Source organism: Podarcis filfolensis, assembly GCF_964270895.1.
Source record: "Podarcis filfolensis genome assembly, chromosome: 5".
NCBI classification, from domain to species: Eukaryota; Metazoa; Chordata; class Lepidosauria; order Squamata; family Lacertidae; genus Podarcis; species Podarcis filfolensis.
The window spans coordinates 5205738-5233072 of record NC_139608.1 but is presented as its reverse complement, the minus strand read 5'-3'; the positions used below and the strand labels follow the sequence as shown (position 1 = coordinate 5233072).

Sequence of the window (27335 nt, the reverse complement as noted above, 5' to 3'; positions counted from 1 at the left end):
ACTGCTCATGCGCTTTGGCAACCGTCAGCACATGAGGCCTAGGGACAGATAGGGCTGTGCTTTGTTGGCGAGAAGGGGCATAGCAGGGAAGGAAGAAGGCAGGAAGAAGGCAGCACGATACCAACGTGTTATCGGTCAGCAGTCAGGTTGTGCGAATGTTGCCGGAGAGAAGTGAGGTGTGTCTGGCAAACATGAGTGGTAGTGTGTGTCCGCAACAGTACTGCACATGAATCATAGGAGCCAACTTCTAGGGGCCATGGGGGGCTTCAGCCCCCACAATAAAATGATTCGCGCATGGCAGGGGGTTGGACTATATGATCCTTGTGCTCTTTTGCAAAATAATAATAATAATAATAATAATAATAATAATAATAATAATAATAATAATATACCGCCCTTCATCAAAAGATCTCAAGCCAGTTCACAAGATGATTCTATGAAATTGGGAACTCTGTGAGTGATGGGGAATGGGTACCAGTAAGGTGTTGGAGAAACTATAGCCATGGATATGTGTGTGTGTTAGGATAGGGTAACTGGCGACCCAGAAGATGCTGAACCAGCCTTTCTCAACCTGTGGGTCCCCAGGTGTTGTTGAACTACAACTCCCATCACCCCTAGCTAGCAAGGCCAGAGCTCAGGGATGATGGGAGTTGTAGTCCAACAACATCTGAGGGCCCGCAGGTTGAGAACTGCTGTGCTGGACTCTCCGGTGTCATTATCCCTGACCACTGCCGTTCTGGCTGGGGCTGATTTGGTTGAGAGAGTCCAACAACAGATGGAATTCTGATGCCTTCTGCAGCTGTCTCTTAAAGTTGTTTGCCCCTGTTGATAGACTTATAGGGAGGTCCCTCCACATGCAGGTCCCCTCCATATGTGTGAATGTGTCCCTGCTTATCCAAGGGTCTCCTCCCACTGTGGGCTTTGCTCTGGAGGTCCAACGCAACGCCGGCCGGCTGACCCTCTCCTTTCTCTCTTAGACTCCCTGCCTTCTGACCCCTTGCCGCACCAGTCTGACTCGTGGCTGCAGCTTGTGGACAGGCTGAACATCAAGGCCTTCGTCAACCTGACCCTTTCAGACTCCATCAGACATGGCACCCAGCAGCTGCTCTTCATCTCTGGCTTGGGTGAGTATCCCTTTTCGTTTGGGCCAGAGAACTGGGCAGCTGAGGAGGAATTAGGAGCAGGCCGTCTCAGAACTGAGTTTTGTGAGCTGCAGTGGCAGGCTGTGTGTGAATAAATGCAGATAAATCCATTTTGGGAAGGGAGTTACTGTTTCGTTTTTTGTTACGAATTTTGTGTTTTTATCTTGTGTTTTTATGCAAACCGCCGTAAAATCTAAGGATGAAGGACGGTATACAAATTTAATAAATAGTACACATGAGACCCAGGCATGTTTTCTGGTGGTGTGGAAGGTGTACTTTGCTGCCTGGAAGGTGCTTTGACGTCCCAACTTCAGGACTTCAAAGCTCCTGGAGAAATCACCTGGCTGCCATGGTGACCCCAGCTGATGGACAGGCGAGCCACCCCTCTTGCAAATTTGGTCCACGAAACCAATCCAGATCTGGACCACAGAGTTCAAAAGGTTCCCCGCCCCGCAATATGGATTTAGTTGAACCAAACGCCTAAGCTGCCTCTGTTCCTAAACCCCACAAGGCTGACCAATGAAATACAGCAATATTTCTTCATTTTTGTGGCTGTCAGATATAATTGTAGGATGGAACTGGACACCAATCTATTTTCATTCCTTTGTTTTGGGGAGGTAGGGGTTGTGAGGGCAACTTTTACCGCCAACCACCTACCCCCAATCTTGACCTTGTTTGTTGCTGCAGCTCAGCCCCTCCTCCTTGATTTGATTGGGCTCAGTCGATAGAGCATGGGACTGTTGACTGTGGATTTTGAGTCCCAGCTTGGGTGAAATATTCCTCCACTGCAGCAGGGGGTTGGACTAGATGACCCTCAGGGTCCCTTCCAACTCTACAATTCTAAGACTCTGTGATTCTACTTTCATTCCGCTTTCCAGCAACAGAAGTTTCGTTCAAAGCTCATGATAGACACAGTAGCATTAAGAAAGAAAGCCGAACAATGTAGATGCCACAAACCAGAGTTTTCCAAACTTGGGTCTCCGGCTGTTTTTGGACTACAGTTCCCATCATCCCTGACCACTGGTCCTGCTAGCTAGGGACGATGGGAGTTGTAGTCCGAGAACAGCTGGCGACCCGAGTTTGGGTAACCCAGCTAATACTCCCTTGCCTCTCTCCCTCTCCCAGGAGGCATGAGGCCCAACACCATCGCTCTGGGCTTCTACGACGACACGACCTCGGAGGACCGCCTCTCCCAGCACCCGGCCTTCAGCAGCGGGGAGGAGGTGGCCTGGCAGAACTTCCCTCCGCCGTGGACGTCGGGGACGCAGAAGTGCCTCTCTCCCCGCGAGTACGTGGCCATCATCGCAGACGCCCTAAAGATGCAGCGCAACGTGTTGCTGGCGCGCTCCTTCGAGGAGCTAAAGCCGCCGCAGGAGCTGGGATGGCGGGCCCAGCCCCTCATCGACGTCTGGCCCATCAACCTGCTGCGGCCCGACAGCGCCCACTACGTGAACACCTGCAGCCTCTTCCTGCTGCAGATGGCCTGCGTCCTGGCCATGGCCCGTGCTTGGCGCCGCGCCCGCCTGCGCCTCTTCCTCTGCATGGAGAGCGGCGCCCGCCCCCGGGGCCAGGAGGACAAGCTGCGCCAGCTCCTGAAGGACCTGCGCATCCAGGCAGACATTCACACGGTGCTGTGGGACGGCGTAGTGGCCCTCCACTGGCACCGCCAGCAGGAGATGGCCGGCGACACCGACGCCTTCGGCTTCCCCAGAAACGCGGCACAAGTGACGGACGAGTACCTGAGCGCCGTCAACCAGCTCATCCTCCAGCAGAGCTCCGCCCCCACCGTCCGCTTCCTCTACTTGCCCCGCCCTCCAGCGGACACCAGCCTGTACGGCAGGTACTTGGAGCAGCTGGAGGTGCTCACTCGAGGGCTGGGCCCTACGCTGCTGGTGCACGGGGTCAGCGCTGTCACCAGCACTGAGCTCTAGGTTGGGTGCTGCGCGAGGTCGGCCCGAGCCGTGGCTGGCTGGCTTGCTGATGCCCCGTGACGGTCAAGGGTTGGGGAGTGGCAGGGCACCAGAGCGGTGTGGTGGGTCAAGAAGTCAGGGCTGGCAGCAGGTTATGCTGGGGCTGCTCTCTGGGCCCTGCCGGGCTGGACACAGGCAGCCTCAGCGTCCTTTTTCACCAAAGACTGGGCCCACTTGGAGGACTTCTGGGCGCGGGAACCACGAGACCCGCTTCTGGGGCCCAGCAAAGCCGTCCAGGCCAAGAGGAGACTGTTACGTCCTGCAGGGACGTCCCGTCAACGCTGGTCCTTTGGAAGGCTCTGTGAGCTCACGCAGAGGGGGACCCGAGCGAGACCAGAGCAGTACCAAGCTAGCACTTTGCCAAGTGGCCTTGGAAAAACTCTGCAGCAGCCCTGGTGCCTTTGATACGTGTAGAAACAGGAGCAAAAATAAAGATGGTCCTGAAGGATCTGAGCAGGCTGCTGTGGTGGTGTTTGGGGTGTTGATATGGCAAGGAGCTTAGGGCAGTTGTCACAGGAGTGTGCTGGTCAGTAATCGTTGGAAGTAAATCTCTCTTACGAAAACACGAGCTCCACAGACTTGGTTGAGTGTCAGGCCTAATGAGCAGAGCAGCTCGTTCCTGGTGGTCTTACTCCATGAATACCAGCTGTGGAGACTGAAAGCCCCCACCTCCACACAGCCATCTAAGTCCCCTCCTCTCCCAAGCAATCAGAGACTACACCTGCTTGCAGTCAACCTCTGCTCCGCCTGTTTCAGCCCATTTCTGGTCCTGGGAGTTGGGAGGGGAGCTTGTCACAGCAGCAGGAGGAGACACCCGGGACTCTCCAGCAGCCAGACTCATCTCTGCCACAGCCTCTCCTAACTCACTCAGCCTTCTTACCTCTTCTGTTTCTGACACCTTCTCTTCCCAGTCTTCTCCCTCTGACTACTCATCATCCCACCACCACTGCCCCGGCCTCTGAGCCTTCTTCCCTTTGGGGTTTCCCAAATGGTTCCTCCCACCATTCCTCTGCCCCCAACCAGTCCATGACAGTGGCGGTGGTCTGAATGGCTGATTCATTGCGGCAGTGTCAGGCTCCCTCCACGCCCCCCGGAAGGATGGAGAGCATTACAAGGGGGAACACCATTATGCTGATCAGGTTATAGCTCCACTTTCATGTGAAATTTCGGATGCAAAAAGCAGCAGCTGATCCGTTTGAACAACAATGTGAATGGAAAAGATAATCATTTCTGAATTTCCAATCCAATTGTCCTCTCCTCCCTCCTTGGGCCCTAGAGGTTTTCTAGTGGGTCTACTGTGGAACCAAAATTACTTCTGTCCTCAGACTGAAGACAGAAGTAATAGTCTTAAAAGTGGTCACAGTGAGCTAGCAACACAGGACTCTTGGTCCCTCTTGGCCAATATTGTCTCTTCACAGACTGGCAGTGGCTCTTCAGAGTGCCAGAGGGGATTTCCTCCCAGTCCTGCCAGGGTTTGAACCTGGAGCCTTCATATGCTCCACCCATGAACTACAACCCTTTCTGCGCTCTTCACCTGTGGTGTGAGCCTGGTTTTGTCTTCTGCCATCAGTCACTTTAAAACCTTCAAAAAACACCACTACTGGAAAAACAGTTGCAAAACTCCTTTTGGGTTTGGGAGAAGCAACAGGATGTTGGTTACCTCACAGCTGCTAGCCAGTAGCTACCCACCATATCCATCCTTTGCCCCACCACACACACACACACATATACACACAAACTTGCAGAAACCATTTGTTCCCACCGCGCCCAACAGGACAGAAGAAAATGTCTGCGTCTTCAGAGCAGTGAAGGAGTGTCCAGCCCACCTCGGCCCGTGCATGAAATGTTACTTCTGTCCCCACCTTTTGTTTCTGCCTTCATTGGACCTTTGTTCAGATATCTTTCCAGATATCCACAACGGCCGGCAAAATCTGGTTCTCTGGAAGAAACATGAAAATCCAACCTTGACACTGGCAGTAGCTTTTCCTCCACTCACCCTTTCACTTGGGGGACAGGGAGTGTTTTATCATTTACTACATTTATATCCTACCCTTTCCTCCAAAGAACTCAAGATGTGCCATACATGTCACCTCTTTCTCCCAGTTGTATCCTCACAACAACCCTGCAAGGGAGGTTAGGCAGAGAGTGACTGATGGGGGAACCCATGGCTGAGTGGGGATTCGAATCCTGGTCTCCCAGGTCATCTGCCTGATGCTCTGACCACTGCACCACACAGCCCCTAGTGACTGGCACCTGGGACCCTGCGTCTCAGCACAGTGCGGCTATCGCACTTCCCTTTCTGTGCCCTCCCCATTGCCTTTCCGCAGCCCCTAGCTGCACCGGTTGAACGGCTGCTTGCCAACCTACCCCTGTGAACCACCGCCTTACATCCGGTGCCAGGCAACTCGCGTGGGCACAGCGCAGCCTTTTCCCAAACTTCCGCCCTGCAGATGGCATCTCTCGACACGCTGACACATGCAAATCGCTGCCATATCTGTGGCGCCCGGCATCTCAAGCAGTGCTGCCCACGTAGCCATGTCTTTTTCTCCTTCGCTGGCCAGGCAGGGGCGAGAGGGGAAATCTGCCAGGAATCAATTACTGGTGTCATTGCTGCCTGCTAACACCGGCTCCCCCTGGGCTTCTCCTCCCTTCATCAGCCTTGTCACTTCTCCTGACAGGCTGCCGTTTTCGCCGTCGCCCCTGCGCTTCCCCCTCCAATGCTCAGTTCTCAAGGAGACACGAGGTGGGAATGCCCCGCGGGGCTGCGGACTCTGTAATGAGTACCAGGGAACGGAGGGGCTGACCCGAAGGGGTGGAGGACGTGAGCGCAGGAGACACGAGTCTTTTTGGAGATCCGATGTGCTAATCGAAACCCAATCCGTGGTCCCTGTGGAGCCAAACAGGAGCACCCGAGCCCAGGAGGGGTGGAATTACAGAACTGGAGAATTGTATTGTTGTAAGAATTGGAGGATTGTATTGTTGGCGCTGGAGGAGACTCTTGAGAGTCCCCTGGACTGCAAGAAGATCAAACCTCTCCATTCTGAAGGAAATCAGCCCTGAGTGCTCACTGGAAGGACAGATTGTGAAGCTGAGGCTCCAAGACTTTGGCCACCTCATGAGAAGAGAAGACTCCCTGGAAAAGACCCTGATGTTGGGAAAGATGGAGGGCACAAGGAGAAGGGGATGACAGAGGGCGAGATGGTTGGACAGTGTTCTCGAAGCTACTAACATGAGTTTGACCAAACTGCGGGAGGCAGTGGAAGACAAGAGGGCCTGGCGTGCTCTGGTCCAGGGGGTCACGAAGAGTCGGACACGACTAAATGACTAAACAACAACAACAATTGTAAGGGATCCACAAGGGTCCTCTAGACTAACCCCGTATAGTTCAGGAATCTCGCTAAAGCATCCCTGACAGGTGGCTACCCAACCTCTGCTTAAAAACCTCCAAGAAATGAGAGCCCACCAGCCTGCTGTCAGAAAGCTCTTCCTAATGTTTAGTCGGAATCTTGTTTCTTATCATTTGACTCCATCGGTTTGGGCCCTACGTTCCGGAGCAGAAGAGAGTGAGCTTGCTCCATCTTCCCTATGACAGCTCTTCAGGTATTTGAAGGCAGCTGTCATATCACCTGTCAGCCTCCTCTTTTCCAGGCTAAACATACCCAGCTCCTTCAAGCGCTCCTCAAAAGACTCAGTAGTCTTGGTTGCACTACTCTGCACAAGTTCTGATTGATCAATATCCTTCTTAAATTGTGGCCCCCAGAATTGGACACAGTATTCCAGGTGTGGTCTGACCAAGGCAGAGTAGAGTGGTACTTTTACTTCCCTTGATCTGGACACTATACTTCTCTTGATGCAGCCTAGAATAGCATCCGCCTTTTTTGCTGCTACATCACACTGTTGGCTCTTGGTTGCCCTCCTCTGCGCACCTTCCAACTTGTCAATACCCTTCTTAACCTTTGGTTCCCAGAACTGGACACAGGACAGCAGGTGGGGTCTACCCACGGCAGAATAGAGTGGTACAGTCATACCTCATGTTACATCCGCTTCATGTTACGTTCTTTCAGGTTACGTCCTGTGGTGACCCAGAAGTACCGGAAATGGTTACTTCTGGGTTTCGCTGCATGCGCAGAAGCGCAAAATGATGTCACGCACATGCGCAGAAGCAGCAAATTGCAACCCATGCATGCGCAGACGCGGGTTGCGTTCTGCTCATGATGCGAACGGGGCTCCGGAACGGATCCTGTTCGCAATCAGAGGTACCACTGTACTCAGTTGATAGAACATGAGGCACTTAATCTCAAGGTCGAGGGTTTGAGCCCCACATTGGGCAAAAGATTCCTGCCTTGCGGGGGGTTGGACTAGATGACCCTTGCGGTCCCTTCCAACTCTATAGTTCCATGATTCTAAGGATCCACACATTACGCTGCATCACTGCCTCCAACTGTGGAGGCAGAACATGGCCATCATAGCCTAGTAGCCCTCAATAGCCCCCTCCTCCATGAATTTGCCTACTCTTTTAAAGCCATCCAAGTTGGTGGCCGTTACTGTGGGAGGGAGTTCCATAGTCTGACCGCATGAAGAAGCACTTCCTTTTCCCACATTCTCCCTGCTCTGGTACACTAATTTTGTAAGTCGCTGAGGAAAACCTCCTCGAGGAATGCAATAGATAAATAAAAGAGAACTCCTGTGCAGAAGCTGTTTTACAATAAGTTTGCCACTGTATATTGACACATTTCCAGTTTCCCCGCCTACAGTATTCAGTCTCTGAATGTGCTTCGCTGTGTTAGGCTGCAGCGCAGGCCCAGTAAGACACTGCAACGGCTACATCCTGCCTGGTCTGCTGCCCTTACTAAGCCTCGTGCTGCTAATATGTGGCTTTTCAGCTACCACCTTGGAAAGCAGGCCTAAATTTTTCTTACCAAGAGGAAACACTAAGTAAAGTGAAATAGCAACAACAACTCTTGATATATTACATTGACCTTCCGTGACCTCCTCTCTCTCATATCCAACTCGCAGCCAGGGACAAACCTCCTCCTTGCTGCATCCTGGCTCCACTTCCCCCTTCGAGGGGCTGCTCCATTCCTGCCACTCTCTCCAGGTGTCCTGACAGGCTGCCAGCCAAGGAGCCCTCTTTTCCAGAGGACATGCAGCTGGCAGTGCTATCAGAATCGGGTGGAAGCGCTGAACGGCCCTGTCATTTAAGCTGGCAATTTCCTCCTCCGATAAGCATCGGAGTGACACTATTCATTTTCCTATTGAGCGCGGCTCTATTGATTACGGGGAGGGGAGGAAGCGGCTGGCAGGACGGCAGATAAATGTATTAGCTGCTGCCTGCCACGCCGGACCGGCCTTTCACACTCTGCAATGATGGATGGCTTCCTATTAGCCCCGGAGCAGGTGGGAGAGTGGCAGGGCTTGGGCTGGGGTGGCGACGCCAATGGACCAGGGGCCTGTGGCCGCAGAGACACAGAGAGGCGTGCAGGATCTGAGCAGGAAGGGACCTGCTCCGTGTGACCAAGTAGGCTGGCACCTCCTGCTTGCCCTGTTGGCACCAGGAGAAAAAAGGTGGCCGGCTTCTCTGCAGCAAATTGCAGGGTGTTTACTTGGAAATTGTGAGTGATAGCTCGGCTCAGCAATACAGCAGACACCTTCAAAAGCAGCAGACAGTGCTTCTTTTCCTGCTGGAGAAGTACAGGGTGGTGCCAGCACACACACACACACACACACACACACACACACACACACACACGAATGGAAGGATGCCCACCAGCTTGGCTGTGTTGCACCTTCTCATCACAGCCCACAGTGGCTGAATGGGTGCAGTTCAAGGGGGGGGAGGAGAGACGTGGGGCAAATGCTTAAGATTCAGCCTTTCACACCTGAGAGGGTGTTTCCAAGACCCACCCACCATTTTCCTGCAGTGTATCTTTGGGAGAAGGAAAGCCGAAGGTGTGAACCCTGTACAAATTTGGATTGGAGTCCCTAAGGCAGTTGGATGGCGCCTTGTACACCTCCTTCCGGCGACTCCTGCAGCCAAGCTGGTGCCAAATATATTGCTTTGCTTTCCTTTGGACCACATCAACAGGGTCTGGGCAGCCAGACGTGCTGCCAAGGCTTGTGCCCTAGGGGAGGTCACTTTGGTGCTACTAACACAGTGGTTTGGCTTCACCCTTGGAGACGCACTCCATTGTCTCTTGAGACGGACAGATGCCAGCACATTGCTTTAAAGGGACCCCTGACCATTAGGTCAAGTAGTGGACGACTCTGGGGTTGTGGCGCTCATCTTGCTTTACTGGCCGAGGGAGCCGGCGTGCAGCTTCCGGGTCATGTGGCCAGCATGACTAAGCCGCTTCTGGCGAACCAGAGCAGCGCACGGAAACGCCATTTACCTTCCCGCCGGAGCGGTACCCATTTATCAACTTGCACTTTGACGTGCTTTCGAACTGCTAGGAGCAGGGACCGAGCAACAGGAGCTCACCCCATCGCGGGGATTCGAACCGCTGACCTTCTGATCGGCAAGTCCTAGGCTCTGTGGTTTAACCCACAGCACCACCCGCATCCCTCAAAATTTGCTTTAGCTGTGGTAACCCACCATGGGTCCTGCTGGTGAAGGGCAGGTTAATTAATTTATTATTATTTTATTATATTTATTAATTTATTTATACATACATACATACATACCCCACCCATCTGGCTGAGTTTCCCCAGCCACTCTGGGCGGCTCCCAATCAAGTGTTAAAAACAATACAGCATTAAATGTTAAAAATATCCTTGAACAGGGCTGCCTTCAAATGTCTTCTGAAAGTCAGATAGTTGTTTATTTCCTTGACATCTGATGGGAGGGCGTTCCACAGGGCGGGCGCCACTACCGAGAAGGCCCTCTGCCTGGTTCCCTGTAACCCCACTTCTCACAGGGAGCGAACCGCCAGAAGGCCCTTGGAGCTGGACCTCAGTGTCTGGGCTGAACGATGGGGGTGGAGACGCTCCTTCAGGTATACAGGACTGAGGTCGTCCTGTAGTATTATTGTATTATATGATCCCATCGGGGATTCTTTAGCTGCGGCTCTTGCACTGCAGGGGGTTGAACTAGATGACCTTTGGGTTCCTTCCAACTCTAAAACCTATTTTAATAATACGATATCAGCAGTACTGACTCCCATCGTTCTCCTGCTTTCCCGATCTTGGACAGCCATCTCTGTGGGGGTCTGCATCACCGTCCACCCACCAGGGAGAAGTTCTTAGGCTGTCTCTCTGGACGAAAACCCCTGGAAGGTTCCTTTTTGTGGAGGTATATCCTTCCATCCCCAGACATGCTCCTTAACATCTGGGAGCCATTTTGAAAAGCTGGAGGCTCCCACACCTTCCCTTAAGCACTTAGAAGTTGGAAATCAGTGTCGGCCATCACGGCATTTCTCTCCCCAGCCCAGCACCACCAACTATAAAGGTAAAGGGACCCCTGACCATTAGGTCCAGTCGCAGACGACTCTGGGGTTGCGGTGCTCATCTCGCTTTACTGGCCGAGGGAGCCGGCGTGCAGCTTCCGGGTCATGTGGCCAGCAGGACTAAGCCACTTCTGGTGAACCAGAGCAGTGCACGGAAACGCCGTTTACCTTCCCGCCGGAGTGGTACCTATTTATCTACTTGCACTTTGATGTGCTTTCGAACTGCTAGGTGGGCAGGAGCTGGGACCGAGCAACGGGAGCTCACCCCGTCATGGGGATTCGAACCCCTGACCTTCTGATCGGCAAGTCCTAGGCTCTGTGGTTTAACCCACAGCGCCACCCACGTCCCTGCACCACCAAGTAGAGTGGCTCTATGAAGAGAGATCTCCTTGACTGGAAGGGCGACCTGGTCCAAGTCCAATTTAAAGACCAAGAGCACCGGCCAGAAGACTGAGCAGCCACACGAGTCAGCTGCCTCCCCTCTCCCCCGCTCTGCCGAGATGCGTTGCCTTTCTATTTAAACTACAGTGATTATTTTGAAATTTGCTCAAGCAAAGCACAAATTAGCTGATGCAAATGTGATGCAAATCCGTGCCCTCTTTTTTTGGGGGGGGTGGAGATGCATTTCCTTTTTTGGGGGGCGGTGATGCATAAGGGGGCACCACTTCATTCCATGCACACACACTTCCTGTCAATTTCTGGTATGGCACCCTGTCCCCCCCCCCTCCCGCCCTGCCCTGAGCTGGCATCGAGCAGAACTTGCCAACCCTGCCAGCGTGGGTGGCGTTTCTGCCAGGGTGCGGGCGGTTAATTTTATTTACAAACAGGCGGGTAGGCTGGCTCAGGGCAGACGAGTAATCAGGACTGAGGGTCCATAATGTTAATTATCGCAACGTAATTAAAAGCACATAAAAAGCCTCACACTTCATTAAATTAACTTCCCAGCCTTGGCGCAGCCACAGGAGGTTGGTGTTTTAACCCGTGACGCTCCGCAGCAGAGCAGGAGGAGCCAAGAGCCGAACATCCCTGCCTTCAAACCTTGAGACATGGTGGAGGCTGGTCCGGGGCGCAGTCTGTCTTCAGCCAGCACCTGCCTGCCTCACCATAAAGGTAAAGGTAAAGGGACCCCTGACCATTAGTCCAGTCATGACCTACTCTGGGGTTGCGGCGCTCATCTCGCTTTATTGGCCGAGGGAGCCGGCGTACAGCTTCTGGGTCATGTGGCCAGCATGACTAAGCCGCTTCTGGCGACCCAGAGCAGCGAATGGAAACACCGTTTACCTTCCTGCCAGAGCAGTACCTACTTATCTACTTGCACTTTGACGTGCTTTCAAACTGCTAGGTTGGCAGGAGCAGGGACCGAGCAAAGGGAGCTCACCCCGTCGCGGGGATTTGAACCACCGACTTTCTGATCAGCAAGTCCTAGGCTCAGTGGTTTAACCCACAGCGCCACCCACGTCCCTTAATTCTATGCCTCACCATAGAATCATATAATTGTGAAGTTGGAAAGAAACCCCAGGATCATCTAGTCCAACCCCCTCTGCAATGCAGGAATCTCAGCTAAAGCATCCAGGACAGATGGTCATCCAACATCTGCTTAAAAACCTCCAAGGAAGGAGAGTCCACCACCTCCTGAGGGAGACCGTTCCACTGCCAAACAGCTCTTACTGTCAGAAAGCTCTTCCTGATACTTAGGTGGAACTGCCTTCCTTGTCACTTGAATCCATTGGTCTACGTCCCATCCTCTGGAGCAGGAGAAAACAAGCTTGCTCCATCTTCCATGCAACAGCCCTTGAGATATTTGAAGATGGCTATCATATCTCCTCTCAGTCTCCTCTTTTCCAGGCTAAACATACCCAATTCCTTCAACCGTTCCTCATAAAGCTTGGTTTCCAGACCCTTCATCATCTTGGCCACCCTCCTCTGCACACGTTCGAATTTGTCAATAATTGCGGCTCCCAGAATTGGACCCAGTTTTCCCTGTGTGGTCTGACCGAGGCAGAATAGAGCGGTACTTTTACTTCCCTTGATCTGGACAGTATACAGTGGTACCTCGGGTTAAGAACTTAATTCTTTCTGGAGGTCCATTCTTAAGCTGAAACTGTTCTTAACCTGAAGCACCACTTTAGCTAATGGGGCCTCCTGCTGCCGCCGTGCCTCTGCCGCGCGATTTCTGTTCTCACCCTGAAGCAAAGTTCTTAACCTGAGGTACTATTTCTGGGTTAGCGGAGTCTGTAACCTGAAGCGTCTGTAACCTGAAGTGTCTGTAACCCGAGGTACCACTGTACACCTCTTGATGCAGCCTAGAATAGCATTCACCTTTATTTGCTGCTGCATCACAGTGTGGACTCAAGTTAAGCTTGTGGTTCCCTAAGACCACTAGGGCCTTACTTGCAAGCAGTCCAGGGGATGGCTCTGGCTGTAAATGTCCTCCTTAGTCTCCCTGTTGCCCTTGTAGAACTCAGCAGGATCGGGGCAAAACTAGGAAGAATCCATTCCACCTATGACTGGCTCCGGTGCCCCCTACAGGTGAGCCTTTCTTCCTGCCAGTTGAGCCTTGGGCACCAGCCACGCCTGATGGATCGTGACCTCACACACTCCTCCCAGCTACCCTGATTTTCTGTTGCCTGCTTCTGGTTAATTAAATGTCCCCATTTTGTCCCTGGCTCTTCCTCCCCTCCCCTGACCCCACCCCAGACCTCCCCACACTGGGAGATTGTGGCAGTGGGGTTACCTTTAAGGCTGAATTTGCTAAAGTTGCTATTTCCCCAATCACATCTCTTAGAAGTTAAATCTCTGTGGGGAAGCAGATTAATCTTGACTTTGGCAATCAAGCATATAAATGCATGTACCTGGACGCAAATGCCAAGTCGTTGCCGCGCCGCACGGCGCTCGGCGCCCCCCCAGGTTTCCTGCCCCCTCTCCCTGCCCCCTCCCCAGTTGCCTACCCAGAGAGCAAACGTCGCTGGATACGCTCGAATTGCAGCTCTCCTGTAATAAGTGTGACCAGATCCATTGTGCGATTATAGACGTTCTATTAAGCATCCTTATGTTTCAAGAACGGAAATGGTTATGGTCAGTTATTACTAACACGCTTGCATTACAGGCGAGTGGCAAGACAGGCTGTTGCCTTTGGAGAATAAATGAATACAAAGCAGCCAGACGAGAGTCTTCAGCAGCTTGCCTAATGGTAGGAAGGGGGAAACTTAGGCTGCGGGTTTTGGAGTGGAGGGAAATGGGAGCACTAGAAGTGCATAAAGGTGTCCCTATTTTGGTGTCTTGTGGAAGTGAGAGCTGGACCATAAAGAAGGCTGATCGCCAAAGAATTGATGCTTTTGAATTATGGTGCTGGAGGAGACTCTTGAGAGTCCCATGGACTGCAAGAAGATCCAACCGATCCATTCTGAAGGAAATCAGCCCTGAGTGCTCACGGGAAGGACAGATCCTGAAGCTGAGGCTCCAAGACTTTGGCCACCTCATGAGAAGAGAAGACTCCCTGGAAAAGACCCTGATGTTGGGAAAGATGGAGGGCACAAGGAGAAGGGGACGACAGAGGGCGAGATGGTTGGACAGTGTTCTTGAAGCTACCAGCATGAGTCTGACCAAACTGCGGGAGGCAGTGGAAGACAGGAGGGCCTGGTGTGCTCTGGTCCATGGGGTCACGAAGAGTCGGACACGACTAAATGACTAAACAACAACAACAATCACTGTGAATGGTCAGCTGATGAGCGGCCAGGAACTTTCACAATAGAACCTATGATGGTCAGGGATGTTCTCTTGAGAGCTGAGAATTTCTCCCCAGTCTTTGGAATGAAATACCCTTCAGAAAAATGAACGGGGTTATCTGAAGTTGGGGCGTACAGCCTTGTGGAGCAGGGGCAGTTCTCTGGGAAGGAGAGGTAGGGTCAGAGGTTGCACTGCCTAGGTTTAGGAGTTTGGAAGAGGACCTCAAAGGTCATCTAGCCCAACCCCACACATCCACTGCAGGAGATCCAATACTGATGAAGAGTCCACTGCCTTCAAAGGGAGTCTGTTTCGGTGTCAGAAAGCTCAGCCCTTCGGGAAGATTTTCCTAAAGTTAAGTTGAAATGCCCTTCCTTGTCATATGAACCCATTATTTTGAATCCTAACCCTACTGTCTCCCAAAGCAACTCTCACCAGCAAGAGAAAGAGGGAGAGAGGCCCAGCCATCAGTCTTACAAAGGAAAAAGGCACACAAGGAAAAGGAGAGGGGACGGAAGAGGAGTGAGATCAGTCCTTTCAGGCCAGAACACATTGGTGCACTATAAGCGTTTCCATCCAATTTGGGCCAGGCTGGCCTTGCTGCTGTTCCTCAGTGAGCAGCAGTGGCTTGCTCTTGTTCCTTATTGCCAGTGGATGTGGCCAGTTGCCCACCATGTTCCTCCTGCTGCCCCTGGGCAGCTCTGTGTTCTTTCCAGCAGGAAGTGAAGAAGCGAGCTCCCTGCAGCTGCTCCTTCTCTGTGCTTCCCTTTGAACTCGGCAATCCTAGGGCAACTCCACCACCTTGCGGGAACAGGAACTGACATGAAGGGTCCACTGAAGTTGTCCACTCCTAATCCCCCTGCCACGCTCAACAGGAAGTAATAAAATAGGCAGAACTGGAAAACAGGAATCTTTCAAGGCGCAAGAGCCCCAAAAGTTTCAAGTGTCAACACTGCAGAGACTGGTGCTGCAACAGTGGGTTTTGGGGGGGCCAAGCACAGACATGCACACATACATACATACAACAGGGGAGTGGAGGAGAAACAAGAGGACAACCACAGAGAAGACTGCAACCGTCTGACGATCACACAGTATGGATTCTCCATAAGATGGGAAAGGAGAAAGGACGGCAATTCCAGAGGAGATAGAGGGGACTCTCAGGGGGTCCGCTCCCCTTGAAGATCACGCTTCGAGTTTCCATCCTGCATTTTCAGTCCTAGCGTGATGATAACCCTACAAGTCTCCAGCCAAATATAACTGCGTCATATCCAGATTTAATTGATGCCCTGGTGGTAATAGTGACACGACTGTTATGCCCGTGTTAATTTTCCTGCTCAGATTTATGTTCGTTTCTGTAATGTATGTTGATTGATACTTTAGCATTTTTAAAGGTTGATTATTTTATTGTTTGCATTTTATGGTGTGTGCACTTTGAGGGCCCTTGGGGCGGGGGGGGGGGGGACCAGCCTTAAAACAGAAATGCAAATAAATTTAAAGAGGTGTGTGCTTTAGCACCAGGCAGGGAGCAAAACGATCTGCTCATAAAGAGAGGCAGTGGACCTCAGCCATGACACCCTTTCCCAACCTGGTGCCCTCCAAATGTTTTAGACTACAATTCCCATTAGCCTCGTGGTCCAAAAAAATCTGGGGGGCACCAGGTTGGGAAAGGCCGAGCAACTGCCTTTGTTCATGTAAAATGTCTTCGAAATGCTGCTTCTTCCTAAAAGCGGCTGTTTGATGTAGACAATTGGACTCGTTTTACACAGGAATTATGCGACGGTAAGAGAGAGCTTTAAGAAAACCACTCACGGTTTGGCAAAGGACTGGGAGGCAATTTATTTTCCAGCTCTGAGTTGGGAGTAAGTGGCTGAGACAGGAGAGAAGAGGTATTGAGAAGAGAGGCGTAAACCTCTGTGTCTGACTTTGACCTTTCCCAATTCATGGGATCTCACTGTGCTTTACTTATTTTAAAGGATGCTTTACCCTGTTCTGTTCCCAGAGCAGCTTACAAATCACAAGAACAAGAAGAACGGTCCCTGTCCTCTGGTTTACAATCTAATAGGACACGACACAAAAGGAAAGCGGGTTGAGAGGGAGGAGGAAACACACAAACTCAGGTCTGTGTTTTTGGTGAAAAATACTCCCCGCTTCCTCTTTCTCATGTACACCTGCTTGACATCACCTCCAGCCAGTGAAAAGGAAGTTGGGGAGCTAACCTGTGCTTCACAAATGACTTCTTCCTTTCATGGAGAGACATTTCCTTCACAGGAGCCAGGAAATTGACCATCATGCCAGAGCTAAGAAGATAACAATCGCTGGCCATTCTGCTTGTTCCGTCAACCCTCTGCTGTCCAAACCTCAGGCTTGCAATCCAGAATCGCATGGCTATAGGGGACCCTTCAGGGGACAGCCAGACCACCCCACCAAAATGCACAACATTATTTAGATTTAATACGATTAACAGCTGGGATGGGGGGCGGGAATCAAGGACTGGTGGTACCCAAAGCCACTGGTCTCTCTGGTGCATGGATGGAGCAGCCCTGCATCCCTTCTCTCCCCCTCCCCTATTGCAACCTGATGTTCTTAAGTGCATAAACACACACACACACTGCACACAGGGAGCTAGTCCAACAGGGAGATAAGACTAGAGCTCTTCTCCTTGGCATTCTGAATTTCTGTGTGTTAAGGGACTGGGGGAGGGGGAAGAGCAGCACTGGATCGTGTGAGTCCTAGCCCTTTCCCTGACTTGCTAGATTTCTACAGGAAGGGATTTGGGAAGTGAGGGTACAAAAGCAACATTCAGTCATGTGAGTTCCACTCTGCCATCTCAGGTGCTGCAGCAAAGACTACCTCAGTGAAAGCCTGGCTATAATTTCTAGGGACTATTCCTTCCGGGGTTTTTTTTGTTTACCAGGAGGGGCTGGGTTTGGATCTTGAAGTAAAGCAAGCACTGGCTTCTGCGACTGTTGCTCAGCCTCTCTTGTTAGGGCTCCTCCCTCCTGGTTTCTTTACCACAAAGCAGATATATATGGTGCTCAGCCTTTGCTGAGCATTTGTTCTGATATGTTTGCAGGGAGGTTATACGACGGCTGGCATTCACCCTGTGTTCATCCTGATTATCTTGCATTCCTTGTTGTTTTTTAATGTTAATTATAAGCTTTTACAATACAGTGGTACCTCTGGTTGCGAATGGGATCCGCATGGGTTGCGATTCGCCACTTCTGCGCATGCACGTGATGTCATTTTGTGCGTCTGCACATGCGCGAGTGGCAAAACCCGGAAGTAACCCTTTCCGGTACTTCTAGGTCGCCGTGGGATGCAACCTGAAAAAACATAACATGAAGCAAACATAACATGAAGTATGACTGTATACAAAATAAAAATAAATTTAAATCACAATCATTCTCTTATTTCGAGGGTAGTGCATTCCTTGTTTGAGACAGCTTCCCCTTTGTCATTTGGTCAGCCCACACTTTTTACGGTACATTTCCCCCTTGCTCCCCTAACTGCAGAAACTCTGTTGCTGTCATTTTTAGGTAGCAGAATGTTTTAAGCCGCTTTATTTGCGCAAACCTAAATCTTTGGTGTGTGGTTGCATCCCTCCTACAAAATACTGGTGGTCTGTGGGCAGCCTTAGTGTCACCAAAAGGCCTACATTCTCACAGAATTTTAGAATCTTAGAATTGGAAGGGTATACCAGGGGTCATCTAGCCCAACCCCCAGCAATGCAGGAATCTCAACTACTTCATCCAACCTCTGTTTAAAAACCTCCAATAAAGGCAAGTCCATCACCTCCCAAGGAAGTCTGTTCCACTGCCAAACAATCAGCTCTTACCGCCAGAAAGTTCTTCCTGATATTCAGCTGGAACCTCCTTATCACTTGTTTGGGTCTGGAGTAGACAGCAAGCTTGCTCCATCTTCCACGTCACAGACCTTGAGGTATTTGAAGGTGGGCTCTCCTATCTCCTTTCAGTCTCCCCTTTTCCAGGCTAAAGATACCCAGCTCTTTCAACCATTCCTCATAAGGCTTGGTTTCCAGGCTCTTGATCATCTTGGTCGCCCTCCTCTGCACATGTTCCAATTTGTCAATATCCTTCTTAAATGTTCTAGTTACAGGTAGGGCAGCTGTGTTGGTCTGCCGTAGTCAAAAAAAAATAAAAAAAATTCCTTCCAGTAGCACCTCAGAGACCAACTAAGTTTGTTCTTGGTGTGAGCTTTCGGGTATCTGAAGAAGTGTGCATGCAAACGAAAGCTCATGCCAAGAACAAACTTAGTTGGTCTCTAAGGTGCTACTGGAAGGAATTTTTAAATTTTGTTTCTTCTTAAATGTTGGCACCCAGAATTGGACACTGGACTCCAGCTGTGGTCTGACCAAGGCAGAATAGGGCGATACTATTACAGTGGACACCCGGGTTGCGAACGTGATCCGTGCAGGATGCACGTTCGCAACCCACAGCATTCACAACCCACGTCTGCGCACACACGGGTTGTGATTCGGCGCTTCTGCGCATGCATGACCGCCAAAACCCGGAAGTAACCCGTTCCGGTACTTCCGGGTTTCGGCGGTCCGTAACCTGAAAAGACGCAACCTGAAGCGTCTGTAACCCGAGGTATGACTGTACTTCCCTCGATCTGGACACTAGGCTTCTATTGAGGCAGCCTAGAATTGCATGAAATGTTGGAAAATATGGGCTGAGGTTGGGGGGGGGCGGGGAGCCAGGAGCTGTGCCTTGCCTTTCTCTGGACACTTCCCTCACAGAGTTAACAGGGACATTTTTGGGACATTTTAGTCTCCCTGCGGTCCCTTCATCTCCCCATCTGTTCCCTTCTTCTCTGCTGCCAACGGCCTCCCTGGTGACAGCTGGGAGGCAGCCCTGTTTGGTGCCACCTTGCCTGACCTAACAGGTGGGCTGCTAGCTCTCTCTTGCCCCTCAGCAGCTGTCCGTGTGAGGTGGTCCTTCTGCTGTTCTTCCTGTGGACCAGGACCCCCGCTGGCACCGGCAGCAATCTCTACAGGGAGCAAGGGGCGGAAACGTCAGCCGCTGAGCAGTCGGGCTACCATTTGGGGGAGTCAAAAGCCAGGACAGGCTCGTAGGAACCACCTCTGGGCCCATCCTGGTGCAGCGAGGCCTTCTGTGCTACCCCAAATCCAGAGTCACAGTTGCTACCTGACCTTCAAGGAGTCTGCCTTGTGAGGTGTTTCCTAGTGAGAAGCATGTTTATTCATTTTACCTGCGTGTTTAAAATATTCCTGCGCCGCCTCCTTTCAGGACAGAAGCTGCCCCAAGGAAACATACGTCAAAATAAAACATAAAAACCTAAATTCGGATTCTGGGAGCGGGAGGTCCCCTGACTACAGTCATTCAGAAACAGGAGCTTAAAACATTTCACAACCCTGCCACACACCTGTACGAAACTCGTTTGCACAGTTTAAGAGAAGGCCGTTTTAAAAACAGTGGCGAGACAAACTGCTCAACACTCGGAAACATAGCTGAGCAGTAGTTTGAGATAAACAGTGTTTCTGAGGCCACTGAAAAGATGGGTCTGATGGAGCGCAACATATACCTCCTCAGAAGGGAATTCTACAGAGTTGGGGCCACCAACCAAAAGATCCTGCATGTAGCACCACACTCAAGTTACCGTATTTTTCGCTCCATAAGACACACTTTTTCCCTCATAAAAAGTAAGGGGAAATGTGTGTGCATCTTATGGAGTGAATGCACGCAGGAAAAGCCCCCAAGAGGCTCGTGAAAGGGAGTGCTGAGCAGAGCTTGGGATGCATACAGGCTCTGCTCAGCCCTCCCTTTAAAAAAAAATTTTTTCTTGCATTCCCCTTCTAAAAACTAGGTGTGTCTTATGGTCAGGTGTGTCTTATGGAGCAAAAAATACGGTACATAAGGAGTGCTTTAAGAACTGTTCTACAAGTTATAGGTAACAGTGCAAAGTTATCAGCGCCGACGGTAAGCAGGAAATTGCACTTTAAAAATGCTTCTTCAGTTTTTTGTTGGGCTCCCTGCATGTAGGAAGACTAGCACATCAGGGAGAGACACTTGGCATAGTTGCAGGGCTGGCTCAAGACATTTTGGCACCTGAGGCGAAGCACAAAACGGTGCCCCCACTCCTCGCCAGAGAAGAAGGGGTGAGTGGAGATCTACATTGGGGTCTGCCGTCCCAGTGGTCCCTGCCACCTGAGGCATTTGCCTCTCTGCCTCTTGGGAGGCCGGCACTGCATGGATCCCCTTTCGGATGTGCCAGTTTCCCGCATGCCTGCCTTCCTTCCTTTCCCCTCCCTGCCTTCTCCTCCTCTGCCCACCGCCTCCCTATCATCATCCGAATCCTCACTGATCCCATTAAAATAACTGTCCCCGTCCAGCATCTGCGGCACTTAAAGACTTGGCTGGCAGAAGGCTCTGGCTTTTTCTTCGCTCATAATTCCCGGGGTCACCTTGCTGAATGGCACAGCACATGCCTGCTCTCCCACCCGCCAGCCAAAGGACCTGAGCCATAGCCACTGCCAAGAGGGCCGGGATTATTCTTAGCTGGCTGCCAAGAACATCGGGACACGGCGATCTCGGAGCGTGTGCGCTGGTGGGAGTGATCAGTTCCATACCTAGAACTGATGCTGCCGCTGCCTCCGTTGGGTCTGCAGACTTGGAAGCAGGCAGAGTTGCTCAGGAGCTGAGCTCCTGCACTTTTGAACAGGCTCACACCGGTCAGAAACTCCTGATTTGCTAGACTCAGGCAAGTACTTATCAGGTGCTGAAAGGATGTAGGATAGGGTTTGGGGAAATTCGACAGCTGAAGGTTTATTTCTGGCCTGGAGATGCAGCCACAAGGATAGATAGAGCTGCCCATTTCAGTTCTCCCAGTTGCTAATCTTTCCAAATTTTCAGTTTGCTTCTCCACATTTCTGCAGCAATTTGCACTGATAATAATAATAAAAAATCATGAAAATCCACCAGCAATTTAGTGCATAAAAAGGTAAAGGGACCCTTGACCGTTAAGTCCAGTCATGGACGACTCTGGGTTGCGTGCTCATCTCGCTTTACTGGCTGAGAGAGCCGGCGTTTGTCCGCAAACAGCTTCTGGGTCATGTGGCCAGCATGACTAAGCCACTTCTGGCGAACCTGAGCAGCGCACGGAAATGCCGTTTACCTTCCCGTCGGAGCGGTACCTATTTATCTACTTGCACTTTGACTTGCTTTCGAACTGCTAGGTTGGCAGGAGCAGGGACCGAGCAACGGGAGCTCACCCCGTTGCGGGGATTCGAACCACCAACCTTCTGATCGGCAAGCCCTAGGCTCTGTAGTTTACACTACAGTGCCACCCGCGTCCCATTATTTTAGTGCATAGTTTGCCTAATAAACACATGTTTGTGTGCAATTTTGTGGAAGCAGGATGCTAGTCTAGATGGGCCTGATTCAGGAGTCAGACTCGTTTTATATTCCTACATAAGAGCTGGAGGAAGTTGTCATGCAGCTACTTTATACAGCGGTTGCAAAACCGCCCCAACAACAGCTGGTGTAGCGGAGGTCCCCAAAAGCAGAGTAAGGTGAAAGGAAACACACAGTTCAAAATGTCTTAAGATGCATTGCCAATTCTAGGTTCTGCCTGTAAAAGTGACATAGAGAATGCATGAAGTCTGCAGAGGCACCAGGACTGGATGGCTAAACAGTTCCAAGGGGGTAGAGAAAAGTTTTCTCCCCTCATATAACACTAGAACTCGTGGACATGCAGTGAAGCTGAACACAGGAAGATTGAGCTAAGAAGCCTGCTCTATCTTCCCATATACATAAAAATGTAAGGCTGTCATCACGCAGGGTCCATTGGAGGATTTGTAGTGCCATGTTACAATTCTGGAATTTGGGGTTGGGAAGGGGGAAAGCGAGCCTGGTAGTTGCCTGGGATGGGGAGGGGACGTTTTAGGGGGTCAATGGCTGGGTGACTGGTGAGCAGATGGGGAAAGTGGAGAGAGAAAAGTTTCTCCCCAGCAATCATAACACCACAACTTGTGGACATCGATGAAGCTGAATGCTGGAAGATTCAGGACAGATAAAAGAAAGGACATCTTCGTGCAGCACATAAACTATGGAACTCCCTCCCGCTGGAGGCAGTGATGACCACTAGCTTGGATGGCTTTAAGAGAGGAAAAGACAAATTCATGGAGGAGGAGAGAGCTATCAATGGCTACCAGCCAGGATAGCAATGCTTCCGAATAGCAGCTGCAAGAAACCACAAGAGGGGAGAGGGCTCTTGTGTTCAGATCCTGCGTGCTGGTTTTCCGCAGGCAAGCGGTCGGCCACTGTGAGAACAGGAGGCTGGACCAGATGAGTCACTGGCTTAAGTTCTTCTGCCTCTGCCTTCTTTCCAAAAGTGGAAAGGGAGTCATGCAAGGAACATTGCAGGGCTGTTGTGAAACTGAAGCGGGCATTGCGTCATAGAACTGTAGAGTTGGAAGGGACCACATGGGTCATCTAGCCCAACCCCCTGCAATACAGGAATCTTTTGCCCAACGTGGGGCTTGCACCAGTGACTCTGAGAGAGAGAGTCTCATGCTCTACCGACTGAGCTAGGGACTCCAAAATACGGTGCACATCAGAATCGCTGCAGATATGATCAAATAATAATGGCAATTTGTGATGATGGGCAAGTGATGGGAACGAAACGGGAGGGCTGGCCGGCTGGCCGCCAGAGTGATGGCTCGGGGCATTTTCTTGTGGCGGCAAAGAAGACCCAACCCCCCAACCCCCAGTTCCAGGGAGCCAGGAGACAATAGCCGGCGCTTGGCTATTTCTTGGAAATTTCACAGCATTCATTTTGGAGCAAATAAAAGCTGTCATTGCTGGAGAAATGATACCAATCGGGCCCTGAAAAGGCAGCAAATTACACACCCGAAAATGCACTGCTAGGGAGAGAGAGAGGGAGAAGGGGAAAATGCATATTAAAAATACAAAGAGGCACTTTGCCATCAGCCGTGCTTCCCCTGACGGTCTCCAATAACCACACTTTACATAATGCTGCCTCTCCACCTCAGATTAATTTTGCAGAGAGAGGGAGAGAGAGAGAGAGAGAGAGAGAGAGAGAGAGAGAGAGAGAGAGAGAGAGAGAGAGAGAGATTAGAATATGAGACGGCTCTCAGGAGCAAGGAGGGGCCAGGGAAAGACCCCTTCCTCACACGCACCCCCCAGCACTGTCCCCTGAGACCCTTCTGGAACTAGAGCTACCTCCCACCAGAGAGACTTTGCATCTCATCAACTTGTAATGTTGATGGCTCAATTTGCAGCATCCTGTTGCTTAGCAAGGATAATGCCACGGAGGGGCCTTTGTGGCCAGGCCTGCCTCTCAATGGGAGGGCAGGGCAGTCAGGAGCCAGCCAGCAGTAAATCACACTGTGCAAGTTGGAGTTAACCTCTTATTAGCAAGAACAGGAGCTGCACAGGAGTGTCAGGCCCAATGAGCACAGCAACTCTTCTCTGGCGGGTCTTGAATCAGCTGGGGAGAATGAAGTTCCTTGCCTCTCTTGGTGGTTGTTGTTGTTGAGTCATTTAGTTGTGTCCGACTCTTCGTAACCCCATAGCCCAGAGCACGCCGGGCACTCCTGTCTTCCACTGCCTCCCGCAGTTTGGTCAAACTCATGCTGGTAGCTTCAAGAACACTGTCCAAGCATCTCGTCCTCTGTCGTCCCCTTCTCCTTGTGCCTTCCATCTTTCCCAACATCAGGGTCTTTTCCAGGGTGTCTTCTCTTCTCATGAGGTGGCCAAAGTATTGGAGCCTCAGCTTCACGATCTGTCCTTCCAGTGAGCACTCAGAGCTGATTTCCTTAAGAATGGATAGGTTGGATCTTCTTGGAGTCCAGGGGACTCTCAAGAGTCTCCTCCAGCACCATAATTCAAAAGCATCCATTCTTCGGCCATCAGCCTTCTTTATGGTCCAGCTCTCACTTCACTATTGGGAAAACCATAGCTTTTACTCTACAGCTGCCTAAGTCTCCTCTTCATGTGGACTTTTCCCAAGCAACAGGAGATTGCAGCTACATACAACCAACCTCTCCTCTGCACTTTTTATGCCTCTTCTGGTCCTGGCAGACAAGTGGGGAGGGGAGCTTGTCGCAGCAGGAGGGGGAGACACCCGTGCCTCTTCACAACCCTGACCCATCTCTGCCTCTTGGTCTTCCTCCTCTCTTGCTTCTGCTTCTGCTTCTGAGCTTCTCTCTGCCACAGCCTCTTCCTGCTCACTAAACCCTGTTGCCTCTTCAGCTTCTGACACCTCCTCTCAATCTTCTCCCTCTGTCCACTCATCGTCATCCAGTCCCCAGGCTCTGAGCCTTCTTCCCTTCGGGGTTCCCCAACCAGTTCCTCCCAACATTTGTCTAGTTTCAGACCAGCTGAACACAGGAAGTAATAGTTCTGCTCTATTCTGCCTTGGTTAGACCACACCTGGAATACATTCCTACCTGGAAATATTGAGGGTTGAATCTGGAACCTTCTGCATGCAAAGCAAGATGAGCTTTGGCCCTTCCAAAAAGGGGGAATCTGTAATTCTGAGAACTTGACTTTCCATTTTCTAAACACAAGCCCTGGGCTCCTAAGCAGCGACACCCGAAAAGAGATGACACCTGTACGCCACTTTAGACATTCCTTTCCATCCCACCTGCTCTACTTTGTGGTCGCCGGGCCAAAGGATGCTCTGATACTGTCGAAGGATGGTTGCTGCCTTGCTCACATCCCAGTTGCGGCTGCCATGGCAACCCACAACAGCTTGGCATTTAGGCTTCCCAAACTGGCAATGCTTAGGCTGGCTACTCCACCCTGGCTGAGGTGTGAAGGGAGGCCTGGAGCCCGCCAGAAACAGTTTGGCTCTTCTAAAACAGCTTCCGCAAGGAGGGCAAAGCCCCAGCCAGGCCGGCCCTAGAGCTGTTGCTGTACTTCCCCCCCCCCCACTCCCAAGCTCATGTGTGCTGTTCCTATCCACTAGGAGCTGTGTATTTATGCCATGGGCCTTCCAAACTGAGACACCTCTTGAACATCAGGTGCTTGACGAAGGGGGTTGGACTAGATGATGTTCAGGGTCCCTTCCAACTCTGCAAAACTGATTCTCTTTCAGCAGGCATTTTAAGCATGTTGTTTTATGCCTGCCTGTGTACTGAACCCATGTTTATATGTGTTGCTGCTGTTGCTTGTCTGTTTTCGATTCTGTATTATTCTGACTGACAAGCGTCTTTTATTGATTGTTCTGTGATCCGCTCTGTGCCCATCTATGGCGTAAAGCAGGGTGATGGATGTTGGAAATTAATAAACAAAGCGATGTCAGTGGCTGCAAGAACCTCACTCCTGCTAGCCCAAGCCCTTTGGAGCAAACTTTAGCTCATCTGGCTTACATGCCAAAAGCTCTGGGTTCAAAACATTGTTATATAATGTTTTTTCTAAACAATGTTTAGAAAAAATAAGGACAAGACAAGAATTTGTTTGTATTGTTTGTTTCTCTGTTTGTGTTGTTTATTTGTGTTATAAAATGGATTTTTAAAAAATGGGGGGCGGGGGACAAAAGCTCTGGGTTCAATCTCAATTTGCAAACATCTCAGTCAGCAGCCAAGAGGCATTTCTGGGGAGAATTTTTGATGGGGCTGTGTGACTGACATTGGGTGAGTTGTGTTTCCCCCAGAAGGGATAAGATCACAGCCTGGGGGTTCTCCTGGGGCAGGTGCCTCTGGGGTGGGGTGTTATTGACTTGCTGTGCCGCAACCCAGAGAAAGTAGACCTCTCAACAGTTATTCATAATCAATAATAACAACTGGGAGGTGTTATTTTTATTTGTTATTATGGTATGTATTTTTCGTGCTTTCCTGTTGTAAACCTCCCTATGGTCTTCGGATGAAGGGTGGCATAGGAATTTAACAAATAATAAAGTAATAATAAATACCCAGGTTGCACCTGGGCTAGACAGCTGTAACATGCTCTTCATGGGCCTGCCTTTGAAGATTGTTTGAATGCTTCAGAACACCAATTTTGTCCTATTTGTTTACTAACTATATTATCTATTTCCTACAGTTCAATACACTGCTTGATCATGCAAAAAGCCTTAAAGCGGATAACAAAAAAAAGATAAAGAAATAACATGATCAATGAGAAAAATCAACAACAATAATTTAAGACGGTCAAGAAGTAAAAATAATAATAGATTAAAAACAGATTGAAACTTGCATCAGCTTGCTAACCATGTGGGTAAGCTTGGCTAAACCAAAGACTGTTTTTAGCAGGCACTGAAGAGAGTACTGTGAAGCCCCCTGTAGGTGCTACACTAAAATATCAAGTTCTTACAAACATGGAGCAGGTATTATATGGCAGCTGTAATGGCCTCAGTTCCCGCAATCAAAGTGGTCAAGTGGGTGTATCTGGGTTAAGGTGATCTCATAGGTCTTGCCTCCACCAATTGCCAATGTGCTTGTGGGTCCAGTATGAAGTGCTGGTGATTATCTTTATTTTATTTTTTATACATGTAATTTTTATTACATTTTCTAATTTACATTTCAAAATATTCGTTTAAACAGCCTTAAATCAACGGCTTCCCTTCTTCTCTTTCAGTGGTTCATTTTGCATCCCATACATCCCTGCATATTTTACATGAACTAAAACCATTCAGTAAACCATTGTTACATCCATCAAAACTTATTTACACTGTTGAATTTATCTTAATGTACCAGCGTTTTTAAATAAACACAAATTTCACCCATATATTCAGTAAACATTTTCCAGTCTTCTTTAAACGTACATTCTTCTTGTTCTCTTATTCTATATGTTAAGTCTGCAAGTTGCACGTATTCCATGAGTTTAAGTTGCCATTCTTCTTTGGTTGGGACCTCGCTCGTTTTCCATTTGGGGGCTAAGAAAACACGGGCTGCAGTAGTAGCATATATAAATAGTCTTTTTTTGATACCTGGGAATTTCCCTCTGAATTATCCTCAACAAAAAGGACTCTGTTGTTTTTTCCCGGAAAGGTACTTTTAAACGTTTTTTTCAATTCATTATATATCGTTTCCCAATATTCTTTTACCCTTTTAC

General features: G+C 50.3%; 1 protein-coding gene across 1 annotated transcript in view; it reads left to right on the top strand.

The window, feature by feature from the left end:
- The window catches only part of LOC310762164 (solute carrier family 12 member 9-like), a 93098-nt gene extending 89528 nt beyond the window's left edge, over positions 1 to 3570 (top strand). Inside the window, exons 12-13 of the mRNA XM_083612773.1 lie at positions 978 to 1124; positions 2268 to 3570. Of these exons, the coding sequence (XP_083468899.1) occupies positions 978 to 1124; positions 2268 to 3073 (953 nt within the window). The 3' untranslated portion in view covers positions 3074 to 3570. The remainder of the gene's footprint in view (positions 1 to 977; positions 1125 to 2267) is intronic.
- The last annotated feature ends 23765 nt before the right edge of the window (positions 3571 to 27335 follow it).